At 49.4% G+C, this 20536-nt stretch overlaps 1 protein-coding gene across 1 annotated transcript in view; it reads right to left on the bottom strand.

Moving 5' to 3' along the window:
- Window positions 1-719: 719 nt before the first annotated feature.
- Window positions 720-20536, bottom strand: part of LOC142768326 (uncharacterized) — a 33506-nt gene continuing 13689 nt past the window's right edge. The window contains exon 4 of the mRNA XM_075870295.1: window positions 720-931. Coding sequence (XP_075726410.1) covers window positions 720-931 — 212 coding nt within the window. The remainder of the gene's footprint in view (window positions 932-20536) is intronic.

Here is a 20536-nt window from a genome sequence, read left to right as displayed (position 1 = left end):
CAAGCATGAATTCAAGAGGGATGGATAATGTTATAAATTAACATCATAACTCCAATATTACGGTTAACTGGAACGAGCATTCATTTGCTTGAACGATTAGCGACTGAAATATGTCTGATCAGATAAGACGCTACCATTATTTGCAGCAACGCCAAATATACCATAATTTATTTTTTGCAATATATACTTCGCTGTATTGTAACTTAAGTGATATTTTGTTTTAGAGTATCAATTTATTTTGTTAGCGTCCCAAATCAAACTTTTGCATATCTCACAATACAGTGACTGTTTTCGTTCGTGCATGTCGAAATATTGAGAAACTTGCACACAGTGTGGTGATCTTTCAAAAGAAATATTGCGGTATTTTTCAACACACAAAAATAATTATTACGCAGGCCTAAAGCAGACCAATAGACTGGCATTCTTTTCAGTAAACATAGAATAGGCCTCGCATGTTCATAGTGATATCCTGGTACTGTGTTTTCGCAATACACCCGAGACCAGAGGATACTCTGGCATTTCTTTCCTGATATTGAGTTCATTACAGCATAATCATTTCCAATGCACTTTGAAGCAATTCACTACTTGAATGAAACTGTTAAGTATAGCTTTGTTTTTATTTATTCACAGGGTTAACATGAGCTCCAGAATCTTTTTTTTTGTTGAAAAAGTGCATTCTTATACTTTTTTCCGGGTAGTAAAAAGCCAATATCTGTTACTTACTCAAAGGCAAACGAGAGCCCAAACTCTATATTGGGGCGTCTAGCAGCCATCCGCTGAAAAAGGAGCCAGCTGGGGTAACTGCCGTCTTTTTCGTAAATTCGGCCACCTTCTGGGTACACGTCGGTGTAGAAGAGGTAGTCGCAGTAGTCATTCGGGTACATGTGTGCAGAGGTGGCTGTCTTGCCAACTGTGCAGATGATTAACTTGACTGCGTGTGAATTGTAGAAAGCAAGAAATGAGTAGTCAAGAAATTCATTTTGAGTAAATTTACCTATACCGACCAAAGCCGTGTTGAATTGCGATTGAGATGACGAACAAAGTAAGGCAAGTACACACTTGGTGCAATAATAACTGGTCGCGTATCGAGGATATGTCAGAAGTATGCGCAAAGATAAAAAAATGAACAGATCCCACGTACAGTGGGGATCAACGATATGCGAAGCACGAATGAGAAATATTTTTGTCACTTTAAAATCAGCACAACGTTACGAGGTGGAGGTAAATTGTGTCGTACATGCCTTTCGTGTGACGATTATCATGTTTAGATGCGTCGTTTACCTTCGTCATCTATTCACGTCACGCGATACCAAATTTAGTAAATGTGGAGTTAGCGGAACGGCCGCGAGCACACTATGAGCGTGGTATGTTGTCATGTTCTGACATGACACGCGTGTCAAGATTATCATGTTTGCACCAGTCATATAATTGGACATCAATTGACGTTACGTAACACCCAATTTGGTATATGTTGAGCTCGCAGAACGGCCGCGAGCGCATTATGAAAGGCCCATTATACTCCAATGTAGCGTTGACGGGCGTGCACGGCGCGCACTGCCACGCTACGTTAGCGAAACGCGAGCAATCTACAGTCTGACGCCAGGCGCGACCAGCGTCTGTCGGCGCGGCCTGACGGCAACCGGCGCGAAGTGCGACATGCTGCATTTCACGCCGATGCGCTGCGTTTCTCTCTTCCGGTGATGGAGGGATGCTAGACACGCTGAAACGCGGATGCGTCACAGCAACGCAGCGCGGCGTGCACCGGTGAGTATATGGCAGGACTGGCGCCTGGCGTGGCAACGCCGGCGTGATGCGACGAAATGAACTCTGGCGATCACGCACACCGGGTCACGTCTAAATGTATTGGCACCTTCACTGTGGCATGTTGTCATGTTCTCACATGACACGCATCTCATGATTATCATTTTTGCACCAATCACATGCTTTCGTCATCCATTGGCGTCACGTAATACCAAATAAGACGTATGTAAGCTAGCGAAACGGCCGTAAGCGCATCATGAATGTGGCTTGTACTCATGTTGTTACATGACACGCCTGTCGTGATTATCATGTTTGGATGTAAAACGACGTACCAATGTCGCTAGTTCACATCGCATAATACCGAGTTTGGTGCATGTGAAGCGAGCGCAACGACCACGAGCGCATCAATAGCGTAGAATGTAGTCATGCTGTTACATGACACGCATCTCATGATTATCTTGTTTGCACAAGTCGCATACCTTCGTCTTCCAATCACGTACCGTAATACCAAGTTTGGTATACGTGACGCTAGCGAAACGGCCACGAGCGCATCATTAGCGTGGCATGTAGTCATGTTGTTAGAAGATAAGCATGTCATGATTTTAATGTTAAAGTCACTCACTTGTGTTCGCCATGCAATCATGTCTTACCATACCAGTTTCGCAACATGTCATGTGAACAAAACCACCGAAAGAGCTGCAGGACCATAAAATGTAAATCATGACATTCGTCACATACCTATATTGATTTTCTTGTTACGACTATTCAAATATGTTCTTCATACAGTCATGTTCTGCCATACGAAATTTGGTACCGACACCATTATTTAAACGGCCAGAAGAGCTAAAAGTCGTAGGCGGATAGATAGATAGATAGGTAGATAGATAGATAGATAGATAGATAGATAGATAGATAGATAGATAGATAGATAGATAGATAGATAGATAGATAGTGTCACGATGAGTCACAAGTACTGGGGGATTTATTAAACCACCAGGTAGCTAGCACTAGGACGATGCGTCAGTCGTGGCTGGCTCTCGAGCAGAGAAGAAACCACGCGATCTTCTTTTTAGATGCGGAGCATCTAATACTCGAGGCTTGTAGTGCGGCGCCGTCCGCAAGCTTCCTCCTCCTTCTTCCACCATCTGTGCATCCCTTCCTCCTCTACACACCGCGCGCGCTTCACTCCTCCACCATCTGTGCACCCTTCCTCCTCTACACACCGCGTGCGCTTCTCCTCTTCACGAACATTCGCTAGCAGTATAATGTAGCGCGCATGCGCCGTCACGCTTCGAGAACATCGGCAGCTGACGCGCGCGCATGCGCCGTCGCGCTTCGAGAACATCGGCAGCTGACGCGCGCGCATGCGCCGTTGCGCTTCTCCCCCTTCTCGAACATTCGACAGCTGACAGTGCATGCGCCGTCGCGCTGTATATATACTCAAAGTCGGTGCTCGCTCGCTCAGTTGCCGCTCGTCGGTTGGTTTGTACGGCGCGTCGACGTCCGAGGTCGCAATGATCGACGTCCCTTCGACCAGCGCCGGCCAAAGTGTTGGCGGAACCGCAACCAAGTCGTCGTCCGAAGACAAGGCAGCGTGGAGAAGAGCTCGCGACGCCGAACGTAAACGTCGGCGTCGAGCGGAAGATTCTCAACTTAGAGAACGTGAAGCCGCTGAGAGACGTGAGCGTCGAGCAGCAGCACCGGATTCGGCCGCTTTGGAACGTAAGCGTCGACAAGAGGACCCGGATTTTCGAAAACGGGAAGCCGAGTGCAAGCGTCGGCGACGAGAGGCCGATCCCGATGCTGCCCGCGAGCGCAAGCGCGCCGAGGTAGCGGCGTGGCGCGCCAAGCAGTATGCCACGCCAACGCTCGCTTCAAGCGCGACTTCCTCGACCAAAGCTTCGGCCACACCTGCAAGGTGTGTGATCGTCTTTGGTTCGATAACAGCTTAACTCGGATCGGCAACATTCAGAACAACTCCAAAGCGTTGTCGGTTCTTTGCAATACGTTTGGAAAGGGCACCGACTATGCCGACTACGTCGTGTGTGCTACGTGCAAGCAGTCGTTGATTGCCGGTCGAGTTCCCTCGGCTAGCGTGAGTTACGGCTACCGCTACCCGCCCCGACCCGAACATCTACCCGAGTTGAACGCGGTTGAAGAACGACTCATTGCTCCTCGACTCCCGTTCATGAGTATACGACGCTTGACTCACGGCAACGGACAGTACGGAATCAAGGGCCAGATCGTGAACGTTCCCATCCAAGTTCCCACTGTCGTTAGGTGCTTGCCTCGCAACATCCCCGACGACGCGGCCATCGACGTTCACATCAAACGAAAATTGGTGAGCAAGTCGCTCCGCATCCTCCTCAGTGTTCCCCCGAGGGAAGCTGTGGGCAATTTTTTTTCCTCCAAATTGAGAGCCGCTCTTGCTGTCAACCCACTACGTGCTGGTGGCATTATCCCCCCTTCCAAAAAGAAAAAAACAAGTACCAAAAAGAGGAAAGGAAAGTACATAGCAGCACCACGATGCTACACATAGGCACGTGAAAAAAAATTGGAAATTCGGATAAAGTGAAAGTAAAAATTGAAGAGCGTGCCAATATAGGAAACGTCAATGAACGAGAAAGCAAGTTCACAAAATAAACAAAAAACACAAAGAACACTGTACGGTACAGGAAAAGTTACGAACAACGCGCAGTAAGTGGTTTCATGCGCAACACATGAACGACGTCCGGCCTCAGCCGTGTCCTGCTCCGTGCATGGGGTGTTGAGTCCGGAACCACTTCGTAGTTCACGTCACTGACGCGGCGTAACACTTTATATGGGCCAAAGTACCGGATCAGCAACTTTTCACTAAGGCCACGGTGGCGGACGAGCATCCACACCCAAACTTGATCTCCGGGGCTGTAAAACACTTCTCTGTGGCGGGTATTATAGCGTCGTGCGTCTGCCTGCTGTTGCTGGCCGATGTGCAGTCGCGCGAGCTGCTGAGCTTCCTCAGCACGCTCTGCGAATTCTTCGGCGTCTGTTACCAATTCGTCTTCGTCCTGACACGGTAGCAGTGAGTCTAGCATGGTCTTCACTTCGCGGCCGGTGAGAAGCCGAAATGGCGTGAATCGCGTGGTCTCTTGCACGGCGGTATTAAACGCGAAGGTCACGTAAGGTAAGATCCGGTCCCATGTTTTGAGCTGTACGTCGATGTACATTGAGATCATGTCTGCGAGGGTCTTATTCAGTCGTTCGGTAAGTACGTTAGCTTGCGGGTGGTACGCAGTTGTCCCTCGGTGTCTGGTGTTGCGCAGTTTGAAAACTTCGTCCGTAAGCTGTGCCGTGAATGCCGTCCTTCTGTCCGTTATTATACTGGAAGGAGCACCGTGTCGTAACACGATGTGGCGCATGAAAAATTGTGCTACCTCAGAAGCCGTGGCTCGTGGGATCGCCTGGGTTTCAGCGTAGCGTGTCAAATAGTCGGTCGCGACGATCACCCGTTTGTTGCTGTCCGCAGACATAGGAAATGGCCCGAGAATGTCCATGCCGACTTGGTCGAACGGCGTGCAGGGTGCTTCAATGGGCTGAAGCAAACCAGCTGGCTTAACAGATGGTTGCTTTCGGCGCTGACATTCCCGACAGCTCTTAACGTACTTTTTACGCTTGCTGGAAGTCCTAGCCAATAGTACCTCTCGCTCACTCTGGCAAGTGTTCTTGAGTAGCCCAGATGACCGGATGTGGGTTCGTCATGGCAAGCGAAGAGGACGTCGTCTCGCATGTCTCGAGGAACCACCAGGAGGTAAGCACGATTGTTCGAACGAGCGTTCTTCTTGTACGGCACACCGTCTCGCAGGCAGAACGACGTCAACGAGCGGGATAAATGACGTGGTATGATTGCACCCTGGCCCTCTAAATGATCAATGATTGGACGAATCTCTGCATCATCTCGCTGTCGTTTGCTCAAGTCTGATGCACTAACGGCGCCCAGAAAGCCTTCGTCTTCCTCTGCTTCCTGACTGACGACATGAAGGGGTGCGCGTGACAGTGTGTCAGCGTCTTCATGCTTATGGCTGGACTTACGGACGATGGTGACATCAAATTCCTGCAGCCGCAAGCTCCACCGTGCTAGCCGACCTGAAGGGTCGCGCAGGCTTGCCAACCAACAGAGCGCGTGATGGTTCGTCACTATCTTGAAGGGACGACCATAAAGGTACGGGCGGAACTTGGTGATTGCCCACAGGACTGCGAGGCACTCTTTCTCCGTAGTGGAATAATTCGCCCCGGCACGGGATAGAGAGTGGCTGGCGTAGGCTATCACTCTTTCGATGTCCTCTTGACGCTGAACGAGCACTGCACCAAGCCCAATGTTACTAGCGTCGGTATGGACCTCCGTGTCAGCATCATCGTCGAAATGAGCGAGAACGGGCGCTGATTGCATGCGCTGTCGCAGCTCATCATAAGCTGCTTGTTGCTCGTTTTCCCAGACAAACGGCGTGTCGTCCCTTTTGAGACGAGTTAGAGGTTCTGCTATCTGTGAAAAGCCATGAATGAATCGGCGATAGTAGGCGCACAAACCAAGGAAGCGCCGGACGGCTTTCTTATTGACAGGAGCTGGTAATTCGGCAACAGCAGCAAGCTTGTGCGGATCGGGATGGATTCCTTCGGCGCTAACTACATGTCCAAGAAATTTTAGTTCTTTATAGCCGAAGTGGCACTTCTGTGGCTTTAGTGTGAGGTCCGCCAATCGAATAGCCTCCAGCACACTACGCAGGCGGTGAAGGTGCTGCTCGAACGTGGTAGAGAAGACCACCACATCATCAAGGTAGACAAGACAAGTCTGCCACTTGAGCCCTGTGAGGAGTGTCCATCATTCGCTGGAAAGTTGCCGGTGCTGAACACAAGCCAAAAGGGAGCACTCGAAATTGGTATAGGCCGTCTGGAGTCACAAAGGCTGTTTTCTCACGGTCTCGCTGATCTACCTCGATTTGCCAATACCCGCTTTTGAGATCGAGAGAAGTGAAATAATGGGCACGACGAAGTCTATCCAGCGAATGGTCGATACGTGGCAGCGGATACACATTTTTTTCGTCACGTTGTTAAGCTTCCGGCAGTCGACGCAGAAGCGTAGCGACCCGCCCTTCTTTTTGACAAGTACGACTGGAGATGACCACGGGCTGTTAGATGGTTCAATAACGCCATTGTCAAGCATCTCGGTGACTTGCGTACGTATCGCTTCACGTTCTTTGGCCGACACGCGGTAGGGGTTCTGGTGTATCGGACGTGCGTCCTCGTACGTGATGATCCTGTGTTGAGTGATGGACGTCTGGCGGATCTTTGAGCAAGTTGCTAAGCAAGACATGAACTCGAACAAGAGCGCTCGTAGCGCAGTCTGGTCAACGGTGGACAGATCAGGATTGATGTCAATATTACTCATTGACGTGTCGGCGGTATCCACTATTTCCGACGTGAGACAGTTGATGACGTTTGCTACTTCGTGGGCAAACGCTATCGAAGTGCCACGGAAAAGATGTCGATGCTCGTTGCTAAAGTTAGTTACGAGCAATTCAGATCGGCCATCAAGAAGGTGTAATACACTTCTAGCTACCCAAATGCCTTGCTGCTGGAGGTGTTCTAAATTTGTCTCAGCCACCACATCGCCATCGCCCAAACCACAGCATGTTACGTCGACTAGAACACTTGTTCGTGGAGGAAGCGTCACACTCTGTTCAGAAATACGGAGTACGTCGACACGCCTTCCACCATCCTGCACGTTGATTGCTCGCTGGGCTGAGAACGTGACGCGGCGCTCTTGCAGATCAATGATAGCTCCTTTTTCTTGTAGAAAGTCAACTTCCAGAATGACGTGACGGGAACGTTCGCGTAGAACAAGGCAGCTTGCTACGAATGTGTACCCTTGAATCTGTACTATAGTTGTGCAGGCACCTAGTGGAGTAACGACGTGGCCACCAGCTGTCCGAATCTGCGAGTTATGCCACGGCGTGATGACTTTCTTCAGCGGCGCAGTCAGTTTCCCGCTCAGTATGGAATAGTCGGCGCCGGTGTCCACTAACGCATTGACTGCACAACCATCAATTGCCACTGCTATGTCGAGTGAAAGTCGGCCATCCTTTGCAGCAGTATGTGATGTCGGACCGGTTTCTGTACAGTTCTGCGTCAATAGGAGGTCTTCAGCGCTTCGACGTTCAGCGACCCCGCCCCCAGAGGTCGCTTGGGCTAGTTTTCCCGGTGGGGGCTGGGAAACCGTGTGGTAGAATACCGCTGGGGCGTTGATGAAAATCGCCTCGGTGATGGCGAGTGCGACTGGCGCCCGGCAGATGGTGGTGCGTTCTGCTGGGAGAGGTAGTTTTGGATGTCGCGCGGTCTCTGGCCGTAACGGGGTGGCGGTGAGTACGCAGACAAGCCGCGAAGCCCAAGACGGCGATATGGGCACTGGCGGTACAAGTGATCAGCTTCTGCACAGTGAAAGAACAGAGGCCGGTGATCAGGTGTGCGCCAAACATCAGACTTTCGAGGAGACGTGCACTGATCGTCGATGTACTGAACTGGTTGCACTGAACAATTGGCGACAGAAACACCAGGGACAAAGGCCAACGGTGGTGGCGTGTACGTGCCTTCGTAGTACGGTATGTGCTGCGCTGACTGTAGTGGAACAGCAGGAACAGGATGGACGAATAATGGCGGCGATGCAGCAGGGCGTTTCAGGGCTACCGCGTAGGTTGTCTCACGGCGGTATTCAGCAGGAGGGCTGAATACCGCCGTGTCCTGGAGGGCCTGGTGCAGCTCATCCTTGATTACAGTTGCAGTAGAGTTAACTGTAGGATGAGGTGTTACACCAGCCTTTAGTAACTCTTCACGTACTATATCACGGATGAGTTCACGTAGACAGTCGTTGTTGGTTCTAGTGGCAGTGAAAATGTCGGCAGTAGACATGCCACTCACTTGCCTGTCGTATTGGTTGGATCGCTGCTGCAGACAAGAACTCCGCGACTGTCTTCGGAGGACTTCGCACGAGGCCGGCAAAAAGCTGGTCCGCGCATCAAGTGACGCAACTTCTTGTCCTCCGTCATTCTTGAATCTGCCCGTCGGAAGAGGCGCGTCATGTCTTCGACGAACGTGGTCACAGTTTCGTTTGGCAGCTGGACGCGGGCCACAATAGCTCGTTCAGCTCGTTCATGGCGATCAGCACTGGCATAGGTCTGCAGAAGTCTACGAGAGAATTCGGGCCACGTCGTCAGCTGTTCCTCTCGGTTTTGATACCACGTACGTGCCCCGTCTTCGAGATAGAAGAAGACACGACCCAGTTTCGCCGGGTCGTCCCACTGATTCAAGGTGGCTACGCGCTCGAAATCCGCCAACCAGTCCTCAACGTCCTCGTGCTCCGAGCCATGGAACGTCGCCGGTGGGCGTGGGTTTTCCAACGTAAAGCGGTTCGACGTCGTGCTTCCCGTGCCGGTTGCCGAGGTTTGCACCGAAGCGCTGGTCATACTTGTCGACGTGGTGGAAGCAGTATCGTCGGCTTCCGGAGGCGATCCCCTGATTCGGCGGCTGGTCCGATGTACGGGAGTATTGACTGGCACTGGACTCGTATCGCGGCTTCCTGGGGGAGTCTGCAGCATCCGTGAGACTACCCAGCACCTCCAACAGTTTGTCACGATGAGTCACAAGTACTGGGGGATTTATTAAACCACCAGGTAGCTAGCACTAGGACGATGCGTCAGTCGTGGCTGGCTCTCGAGCAGAGAAGAAACCACGCGATCTTCTTTTTTCCTTCAAAATGAGAGCCGCTCTTGCTGTCAACGCACTACGTGCTGGTGGCAATATATAGATAGATAGATAGATAGATAGATAGATAGATAGATAGATAGATAGATAGATAGATAGATAGATAACCACATAATTAACAGGAGAGGTCTGCGCAACCACGCGGTAGGCTTCATGATACTTCGGAAGAAGCATAAGACAAAAGGCCGGGAGCTGGAAGTGGTGGGACCCAAAGCCGCACGAGAGAGTCGACGGTGAAATGGTGAGGAGGAATGTCGGAGTCTTGACGCTGTTTTTGGCGACACTGTTGGTCGTAGGTGAAAGAACGGGCCAGTTGTCGACATTTTTCGGCGTGGTGAGCTATCGCAGACACAGGCTGATGGTCGTCAACGTCTGGATGTTATGGCAGAATTGTATCAATGGTGCTGGTGTGTTTACGGCTGTATAGCAAGAAGAATGGTGAAAATCCGGTGGTGGCTTGGGAGGCGGAGTTGTAGGCGAATGTGACAAACGGAAAAACAAGATCCCAATGGCAGTGGTCTGACGCAACGTACACGGACAACATGTCACACAGAGTTCGGTTAAATCGTTCCAATTATCTTTTTGTCTGCGGGTGATATGCGGTAATGGTGCGGTGAATATTTCTGCATTCGGATAAGTGTGATTGCAACATGTCTGAGAGAAATACGCGGCCGCGATCACTGAGCAGTTCACGATGGGCGCCATGGCGGAAAACAAAGCTGCGTAGAATAAACGAGGAAACGTCCTTGGCTGTTGCGGAAGGTAATGCAGCGGTTTCAGCGTATCTTGTCAAGTGATCCACGGCGACGACAATCCAGCGGTTTTCAGCGCCAGTGCATGGGAGAGGCCCGTACAAGTCAATGCTGACGTGATAAAATGGGTGGGCTAGGCCGCAAAGCGGGTGGAGAGGTGCTGTGGAGAGGTGCGAGACTGGTTCGCGTCATTGGCAGGCGAGGCATGAGCGGACGTTTTTGTACACGAAGCATCACATTCCGCGCCAATAATAGCGTAGACGAAGGCGCGTGTACATCTTGAAGACGCCACCGTGGCCACGCTGAGGGTCATTGTGGAAAGCGGAGCAGAAATCGCGACGAAGATGGCGGGGCACGACCAATAATCATGTGCGGCCATCGATGTGGTAGTTATGGTGGTATAAAAGACCATCGCGGATAGCGTAATGCTGCACTTGACGGCGTAGCGCTCGTGGAGCAGGGGTGGTCAGGGGACTTGACAAACAGTTTAGAATTATGGCGATCCAAGGGTCATTTTGTTGCTCTGATGCCATGCCCAAAATGTCGAGTGGCAAGATATTTTGATTGTGACTAGATGCGCTGGCGTCTGAAATGAGGTGGGAAGCCTGACAGGGCATCAGCATCAGAGTGTTGTTGGACAGAACGATATACGACCCGGATGTCGTATTCCTGGAGTCGGAGGGCCCACCAAGCAAGGCGACCTGACGGGTTCTTGAGGTTTGAACACCAACACAGAGCGTGGTGGTCTGTTACGATGTCAAGAGGACAACCGTAAAGATACGGGCGAAAATTCTGTAGAGCCCCTATGATGGCCAGTCACTCTTTTTTTATTACCGTGTAATTGGTCTTAGGTTTTGTGAGTGCACGACTGGCATATGCAACCACGTATTCGGCGTTGGCATCGTCGCAGTGCGAGCACAGCACCAAGGCCGACACCACTAGCATCAGTATGAATTTCTGTGCGTGAGCTCGGAGCGAAGTGACGCAAAATTGGTGGAGACGTAAGCAGGCGTCGAAGTGTCGTAAACGCATCGTCAAAAGCTTCTGACCAGGTAGATAGTTCGTTGTCGCCTTGGAGGAGTGCTTTGAGAGGTGTGATGACAGTAGCAAAATTACGAACGAAGTACCGAAAATATGAGCATAGGCCAATGAAGGTGCGCAGTGCTTTCAGATTAGTAGGCATCGGAAACTCGGATACGGCTCGAAGTTTAGCAGGATCGGGAAGAACGCCTTCTTTAAAGACGGCGTGGCCTAGTATAGTTAGTTTTCTAGCGGTGAATAAGCACTTTTCCAAGTTAGGCTGGAAACCGGCATTTTGAACACAGGTCAAAACTTGATGCAACCGTTGTAGAAGGGTTGGAAAATCTGGTGCAAAGACGACAGCATCATCCAAATAGCAGAAGCAAGTGTGTCACTTCAAGCTGGGTAAGATGACGTTCATCATGCGTTCAAAGGTGGCGGGCACGTTACAAAGACCGAATGGCATTACAGTGAATTCGTATAATTCTTCTGGTGTTACAAACGCAGTTTTCGAGCGGTCAGTCTCAGCCATGGACACTTGCGAGTAGCCCGAGCGGAAATGCAAGGAAGAAATGAAGTCTGCTCGTTGCAAGCAGTCTAGTGCGTCATCAATCCGTGGGCAACGGGTACACATCCTTGCAGGTAATCTTGTTAAGCGGCGATAATCGACGCAAAATCATATTGTGCAATCTTTCTTTCGAACAAGGACGACAGGTAATGCCCAAGGAGTGTTGGAAGGTTGAATGGCACCGCGTTTAAGCATGTGATTCACCTGATCATCGATAATGCGCCTCTCACTCGCCGATGCTCGGTAAGGACGCTGACAAATGGGCGCGAGGCTTTCAGTGTCGATAGTATGCGAAACAGTCGTTCTGAGGCCGAGTGCTCTTGCTTGGAAATCAAAAGATGAAGAGAAATCATCGAGCAAGCGAAGAAGTTAGACTTGGTGTGTCGTCGTAAGGTCGCTGGCTATATAGCTGGTGTGAATGATCGCGGTAGTGGCCGATGAGTTGATGTCTCGAGGGTGGCCATATAAGTGGGGTCGTCCATGGTCTTGAATATCGAAGATGACGCCAGCGGCTCGGCTTTGCTGAGGGTTTCCCGGCGTCGCAAAGTGATAGGGTCGGGCGATGGATTGGTGATGTACATCGCAGAGGCGCCTGAATGGAACTCGAGAACGGCAAATGGTAATGGCAGTGATCGGCGGCGAAGTAGAAGTGCAGACGGGGCGAAAAGCACTGAGCCGCCGTCTTCAGTGTCGCAAGAGTTGGAGACAAGAACAGTAGACTGGGCAGGCACAATAGTGTCGTCACAAACTGTAATTTTGCGACGTGTGTCCTTGTCATCGATGGCATCTGTCGAAAATGGGAACCACTCGAGTTCAGCGAGGGCGCAATTGATGATGTCGCAATGTGTAAAGAGGAACTCCCACCCCAATATGATGTCGTGAGAACAAGATGGCAGCACAATGAATTCGACCACATCAAGAACATCCTGGATGATGACACGGGCTGTGCAGGCACCGGATGGCTCGACGTGCTGCGCGTTGGCTGTACGAAGGGATAGGCAAGAAACAGGCGTCGTAGCTTTTCCGATATGGCGGAGAATGCGGGCATCAATCGCTGAAAGGGCAGCGCTGGTGCCGACAAGGGCTAGCGTCCGTGTTCCTTCTATAGCTACTTCAATAACGTTTTTGGGAGCAATTCGAGCTCTTGTGCATTTCGCCGGAACCGCAATTCTCGCCTCCTGAACTGCGCCACTTAGTTTTCCTGGCGCACATGGCACCGCCGTCGGTGCATGGGGGAAAGGGAGCAGCGGCAAAAAGAAGGCGAGCGGGAAGAGGAGGGTAGGGTCCGCGTGGTAGGATCAAATTCGTAGTCGTCTAAATAACTGCGATGGGGTTGACGTGGCGCATACGTGGCCCATAGTGGACGCACACTGTTAGAGTTAGGTGGTGCACGAAAGCGACAGTAACGGGCCACATGTCCAACTACGCCACAATAAAACAAATGGGACGGTTGTCTGGCGTGTGCTAGGGTCGTCGGCTCGTGCGTACTGTACGACTGGGTGGGCGGGCGGCGATACTGGTGAACGAATAGGCGGACTACGAGGGCTGTAACCTTGCATCATATGCCTGGAAGCGACTGCGGCGTATGTCAGGGGAGCAGCAGTCGGATCATGATGGAGTGAATGCGAGACCTCTTCGGCGACCTGGTCCCTGATGATGTTTTGGAGAGGGGGCGCCAACAGGAAATTCGACTGGTCGTGAACAAGCAGGCATCAGCGAAAGCTAGCGGGGGACCTCTTCACGAACGAAATCCTTAATCTGTAGCAGCAGCGATGAGTTGTCAAGAGCAACAGCCAATCCCGACATTGAAGTCGCCTGTGGATGACAGCGGCGTGTGGCTGTGCGTTGTTTGCGCAGCTCATCAGAACTTTGGCAAAGACTGACAAGTTCAGACACTGTGGACGGGTCCTTTGCCAGCAGCATCTGAAAGGCGTCGTCTTCAATCCTTTTAAAAAAAATACCTGATTTTATTGGTATCGGCCATTGCGACATCAACGCGGTTACGCATGTCGACAACGTCTTCGATTTAGCTGGTGAATGTTTCACCATTCTGCTGCGCACGGCCACGCAACCGTTGCTCGGCTAGAAGCTTGCGAACAGCAGTGTGCCCGAACACTTCCGCCACGTGCGTTTTGAAAGCAGCCCACGCCGGGAAGTCGCGTTGTGGGTTTCGATGTCACATGCTGGCGTCGCCACTCGAACAAAACGACACGTAGCTGAGCTTCGCAGCGTCATCCCAGCGGTCGATCAGGCTTACCCGTTCGTATTCGGCGAGCCAGTCTTTAACATCCTCCTCTTCTGTACCGCTGAAGATTGGTGGGTCGCGTAGACACGATGGGCCAGGGCAGACCAATGTGGGCGCCACGAGAACAGGTTGTTGCTGCGGTTGATTCTGTGCTCCATCCGGCATTGCAGAGGCTGGCTTGAGTTTCCGGCTGCGAAGTTCCAGGTTGGCACGACCAAGCAGCTCCATCACTTGTTACGGGGGTTTATTGAGGTTCACGGTGACCCGGAAGCTAGCAGCAACAGCAGGCAAAACGTAGCCAGGTAACAAACAGCTGAGCGAGCCCAGCGATGACAATGTGCTTTCGCATGTTTCCATCTTCTTCATCACAAGATAGATAGATAGATAGATAGATAGATAGATAGATAGATAAATAGATAGATAGATAGATAGATAGATAGATAGATAGATAGATAGATAGATAGATAGATAGATAGATAGATAGATAGATAGATAGATAGATAGATAGATAGATAGATAGATAGATAGATAGATAGATAGATACGGTCAAAGTCGCCGAAGTTCGCTAAGAAATGCTTCGAATTTAAAATCAACTTTTGGAATCACTGTCAGAAATACGAGAAGGCTATTTAGAGAATAACGGGTGTACTTGAGGGATTTCATGCATCACCACAAATTGCGCAGCCAAACAGCAAAAAAACTCCCAAGCATTTCCCCGAGAGTGAACGTGGTTAATTGAGAATGCACGGGGTGATGCTATGAGGGGGCGTAAAGTTAAAATCCGTTGGCATTCGCCAGTGAGTTAACGTAAACTTCCCCGTGTGATCACATTGCGATTCCCAGAAACCATTAGACCCTCTCGGAAAATCTTGGTGAGTTTACGCGTATATGTGAGAGTGAATTCGCACTATATTGATGTTTATGTACGCGGCCCGCTTCGCCCGCTTGCGCTCGGCATCAAGGGCCCTTCGCCGCGCTGCCTTGTCTTCAACTGGCTCGACATCTTCAACGACGCGTGCAACGCTCGATTTCGATTGCGTTGTATTCGTTGTTAGTGGTATCGCAGTCGAGGTTGATGCCTGCGTTGGCTTCATACCTAAGACTACTTGCCGATCTCGAGCAAGTCGTGGCGACGTGGGCACGCGCAATCACGTGGTGTGTGCCGTCACTGCGCCGTTGCTACAGACGCTCCTCTTCGCTCCAAGTGCCATTGCTAGAGGAGAGGGGAAGAGCACCGCGGACGGTGGATTCTGGGTCGCTTACAAAGCGCATTCGAACTTAAAAACTGTGGACCATCTCCCCAAAAGGAACCCTGATATAATGCGAAGCAGAAGCGGTGCGCACGGCGTTGAATCTGTTGAAACAGGTGTCGATGCGGGTGCTGAAACAACTCGTTGAAGCAAAACTCGGTGTAGCGTTTACTCGTGTAAACGTTTGTTTGAAACGCGAAAACACGAGAGGCGAGACGCGTTGAGAACACCTGCGCTCGGCTTTCTTTGCTCGTGTAACGTCCGTATTACTCGCGCGCCGTCTGTATTCTCCAGCGCGGTCGACGTTCTTGTCTCAAACCTCGTTGGTTTCACAGGTCTTCCATGGCCGACGCTTGCGTCCGGCTTCCCTGGCTCACACCTCGTCAACGTTGACATCGCCATTTGTGAACGCGATGGGCTTCGCTACCCATCGCAATGCCGCCGACGTGCCACTAGCGGTAAGCCTGCCGCGACGGCGTCCCGCCCATAGACGTCAGACTCTGTCCACGCGACGGTGCGAAACACAACGCCACCAGCGCCCCCATAGAAGCTCCGGCCTTAACCCTTTTATGCCCACTGTTGCTCTGGGGCAACAACACCAAAAAGTAATTTTTTCCGCAAAAGCATGCTGTTGTGTGATACTGCTAGCGCCATCTGTGGAAAAAGACAAAGTCTACCAAGCGTCCTAAGCTTCAAAGAAATACACACAGATGGCAGCATCGCCTTTTTCTAGTACTTTGTTCGAGCGTTCGCTACGCAAGCTCCGCACACGTGAGTAAATTTATCCTACTACAGCGGAATGGGACGCTACCGCGAGCTATGTTGTACTCAAAATTGCGCATAAGGCGTTGTAGAACACTTATAAACAGACTGAATGGTGTGGCCGCATTTTACGCGTTAGAAATCTTCCCTCCAAAAACGCTGTTGCTCACGAGCAACGTCGGGCATTTGCGGAGGTGCAAGCTGATATAGGGTTGGACGCTTGTTGCATTTCTTTGCTTGAGTGAACGCAAAACCAGGCAATAACATAATCTTATTTCTACGAAATACGATAAGTGACAGTTATTGGACAATATTCTTTTGTCTTTCATGTATAGATGGCGATGTCAAAAGAAAAGTAATGGCTGACAGATGAAGAAATACAGGAGCTAATCTTTCTTCCGGATGGTGAATTAATTATCCGATGTTGATTTTGACAGCGACCCAGATGATCCCGAATATGAAACTAGAGATGATAAAAAATTGATTGATTCCTGTCCGCTCGAAGTTGTGATAAATCTTCGCGATCAACATCCGCGAGAAGACGACGACGGAGGAGTGCCAAGCAACCCTAGTGAAGCTGTTCCGGGAACATCCCGCCACACGGCCGCGCACATCTGAAGTCAAATCCTTTGAAAAGAAGGTCAGGTATGGCTGCTGAAGCTGGAATCGTGCCTGCCAAACACTTGATCCATTCTCCGGTGACACCGAGGCCCACAGTGGACGTGAGGTACGATGGCATGAACCACTGGCAACAGTACGGCGAAAAAAAGAACCGATGCAAGTTCTGCAAATTAGGCTACACGTTTCTGTACTGCGCTAAGTGCAACATGCACTTGTGCCTCCTTCCAAGACGCAACTGCTTCAAGGCATTCCACGTGAAGTAGTGCCTCAAGTGCCCAATGTTGCTCAGGAGCAACACCTCATTCCTCACCTATAAATAAACATAAATTTTTTCTGACAACGTAATTGGCATATTGTGACCTTTCTTTATGCATGCCAGAGTTTTCTTCATGTTGTGCATTTAAACAAAATCTTGGGCATCAAAGGGTTAAATGGGTATTGCAAAGAGAGCTGTCCTCAAGCGAAGGGCCTCCTGTTTTGTCGGTCTTGGGGCGCGGTTTCTTGAAAATCAAGCACCTGGCAGGCTTTTTCTGTCAATTCAACCTCGCTTCAGAAAAGTTGGAAGCTCATCAAGACGAACTGTGGGTACAATGCGAAAGATGTTTCAGTTGTTTCATCATCATCATCAACAGCTTGACTACGTCCACTGCAGGACAAAGGCCTCTCCCATGTTCCGCAGTTAACTCGCTCTTGTGCTTGCTTCTCTCAATTTATACCCGCTAACTTCTTAATCTCATTCGCTTACCTAAACTTCCGTCTCCAGCTAACCCGCTTGCCTTGTCTGGGAATCCAATTGGTTAACCTTACGGATCAGCGGATAGCCTGTCTACACGCTACAAGCGCGGCCCATATCCATTTCCTCTTCTTGATTGAAACTATGGTATCCTTAACCCCCGTTTGTTCTCTAATCCACTTTGCTCTCTTCTTGTATGTTAAGGTTACACCTACCATTTTCTTTCCATTGCTTGCTGTGTCGCCCTCAATCTAAGTCATCGGCCCCTCTCTGCAAGTCTCCTGGTTTCTGCTCCGTGGCGAAGTACGAGCAAGATACAGCGCTTATATAATTTCCCATTGAGGAATAGTAGCAATCTACCTGTCAAAATTTCACAGTGGTTGCCAAATGTGCTTCATCCTATTCTTATTCTTCTAGTTAGTTCAATCTCGTGGTTCAGCTTCGTGGTTATTACCTGCCCTAAGAAGACATAGTCTTTTACAACTTGAAGTGCACTATTACCTATTTCGAAGCGCTGTTCTCTTCCGAGGTTGTTGTACATTACTTTCGTTTTCTGTAGATTAATTTTGAGACCCACCCTTCTGCTCTCCTTGCCTAACTCCTAAATCATGAGTTGCAATTCGTGCCCTGAGTTTCTTAGGAATGCAACGTTATCGACGAAGCACCAGTTACTAAGGTACTCTTCATTAACTCTTCTCCTTAACTCGTCCCATTCTAAACCTCTGAAAACGTCCTGTAAGCAAGCGGTAAGTAGCTTTGAGGAGGTTGTATCCCCCTGCCTTGCACCCTTATTGATTGGCATTCCGTGGGATTTTATGCAGCGCTATGGTAGCAGTTGATCCCTGCAGAACTCTTCCAGGATGTTTATGTATGATTCTTTATTATAAGTGATTGATAGTGTAAATGTGGTCGATATTTCAGTAGCCTGTTCTAAATGCTGCTTGTTCCTTTGGTTAATTGAATTCAAATTTTTTCTTAACTCTACTAGCAATTACCTTTGTAAGCTTGTATACTACGGAGCGCAAGCTGATTGGCCTGTGATTCTTCAAGTCTGTCATCTCCTTTTTTATGTATTAAGATGGTGTTAGCATTCTTCCAAGACTCTGGTACTCTTCCTGTCAAGAGACATGTCAAAAACAGGGTGGCTAGTTTTTTTAGGACAATCTGTCCTCCATTTTTAAGCATATGTGATTACAGCTGATCATCACCAGCACCTTTGTCTCTTTGCATACTCTCCACAGATTTTCTGACTTCTTTCATTACTGGTGTGGTTTCATCTGTGTTACTGCTAGTACTTATAGAATTAAGGTCATGGTTTTCCCGGCCAATGTACAGATCTCTGTAAAACTCCTCCCCTATTTTAACTATTTTATCCATATTGTTAGTTATTTTTCATTCTTTGTCCCTTAGTGCATACATCTAATTTTCGCCTATCCCAAGTTTCCTCTTCACTGCTTTGACGCTTCCTCCGTTTTTCAGGGCGTGTTCGATTTTCACCCTGTTATACCTTCTTACATTGGTTAACTTATGCTTAATAATCAACATCGAAAGCTCTGTCATTTCTATTTTGTCTGTTGTATGTGAGACTTTCATGCCTTGACGCTTCTTATTGAGATTCTTCGTTTCCTGGGAAAGCTTGCCAGTGTCTTCTCTGTTCATTGTATCTACGCTAAGGTTATTTTTTCAATAAGAGCCAAGTTTCTGTTTTGAAGCGACAATCTGAATTCCTGTAATTTCCCTCCCAGTGCTAGCTCATTGATTGGCTTCTTGCGTATCAGTTTCTGTCATTCCATTTTCATCTATCCTCCTAATCTCACTGAGCCCTATTATATCCCTTTTAACACCATGTAGGTCCCCGAATAGTACACGGAGACTTGCCTCAATGGATAAGGTTCTAGCTTTAAACGTTGCCAAGCTCAGGTTCCAATGGTGGCCTCTCCGGGTAGAAAGATTCTTTGCAGCCCCTGCTGCGTTGCAGATTTGACCACCACCGTAGTCAGTTGCTCCGCAGCTGCTGGGGACTGAGGGCCGTGAGTTACTGGACGTATGCATGTGAGAGGTAGTGGCCACATGCTGCACCAGGGTGGCCAATCCTTCTCTGCTGAGGGAGTGCGTTACCGACGGGGGTCACCGGTGAGGCCGCACCCCAGGTCTCTTAATGCAGTTCCATCACAACGTGTTTTTTTTTTGTCGTACACGGTTGGGAACTGCGCGGCAGTGGGATTTTAGCCATGGACCTTTTGCGTGCGAGGTGGTTGCTCTAACCTATACGCCATCGCCGCTAATCGTACGCGTTGTACCGCGACAATATTATGCGTCATGTAACCTCCTGTTCACTGCAGTGGAAGAGTTCTAACCTGAGACACACCTATTAAAAAGAACTGTACACTGCCACGAAGCCCCTTCTTCAGGTTCAATAAACATACTACCCTCCCACATATTTATAATTATTAAATGTTCAAAAGCTTATTATGGTGGTTTATTTGTTCGAAGTAAATACTGTAATTTATCTAATTTCCTGGGTAATAACCCAGGAAATCACCCAGTTGTTTCAGCGTACCTCAACTGGCAGTTTAAGTGTAATCGAGCATCGCATGACATTGAGTGCAACTCAAGCACTGCGAGGTGCTTTGTGTGACGCCGAAATGCGTTGAACTTGGGCATACACATGACGCAAAAGTGACGAAGTGCATGTACACGAGCAATCTATTTTACGAAGCTCGCTTTCTCCGGCACGATGATAACTGGCAGTTCATGTCTAAGACTAATGTTTCCGTATAGTTAGATATGGTAGGCCGGGTTAAGACCCCTATTCTTGAAACAGGTGATCAGTGTAGCCTGGTTTTTAAGAGTTCAGCAAAATTATTTCTTCGGTACACTAATTCTGGTCAATTTACTGAGAAATATACCTGAATTTATTCTGTTCACTGTCGAAAACGATCCGCATGAATAATCACGCTTCTTATGCGAGAATAATTGTAAAGTTTACATATAAGCAGATTTACTAATGAATACTGAAGCAACGTGCCTAGG

The sequence above is a fragment of the Rhipicephalus microplus genome, chromosome 8, assembly GCF_043290135.1.
Source record: "Rhipicephalus microplus isolate Deutch F79 chromosome 8, USDA_Rmic, whole genome shotgun sequence".
In the NCBI taxonomy this organism is placed as follows: domain Eukaryota; kingdom Metazoa; phylum Arthropoda; class Arachnida; order Ixodida; family Ixodidae; genus Rhipicephalus; species Rhipicephalus microplus.
This window is presented reverse-complemented; position numbering and strand designations above follow the sequence as displayed.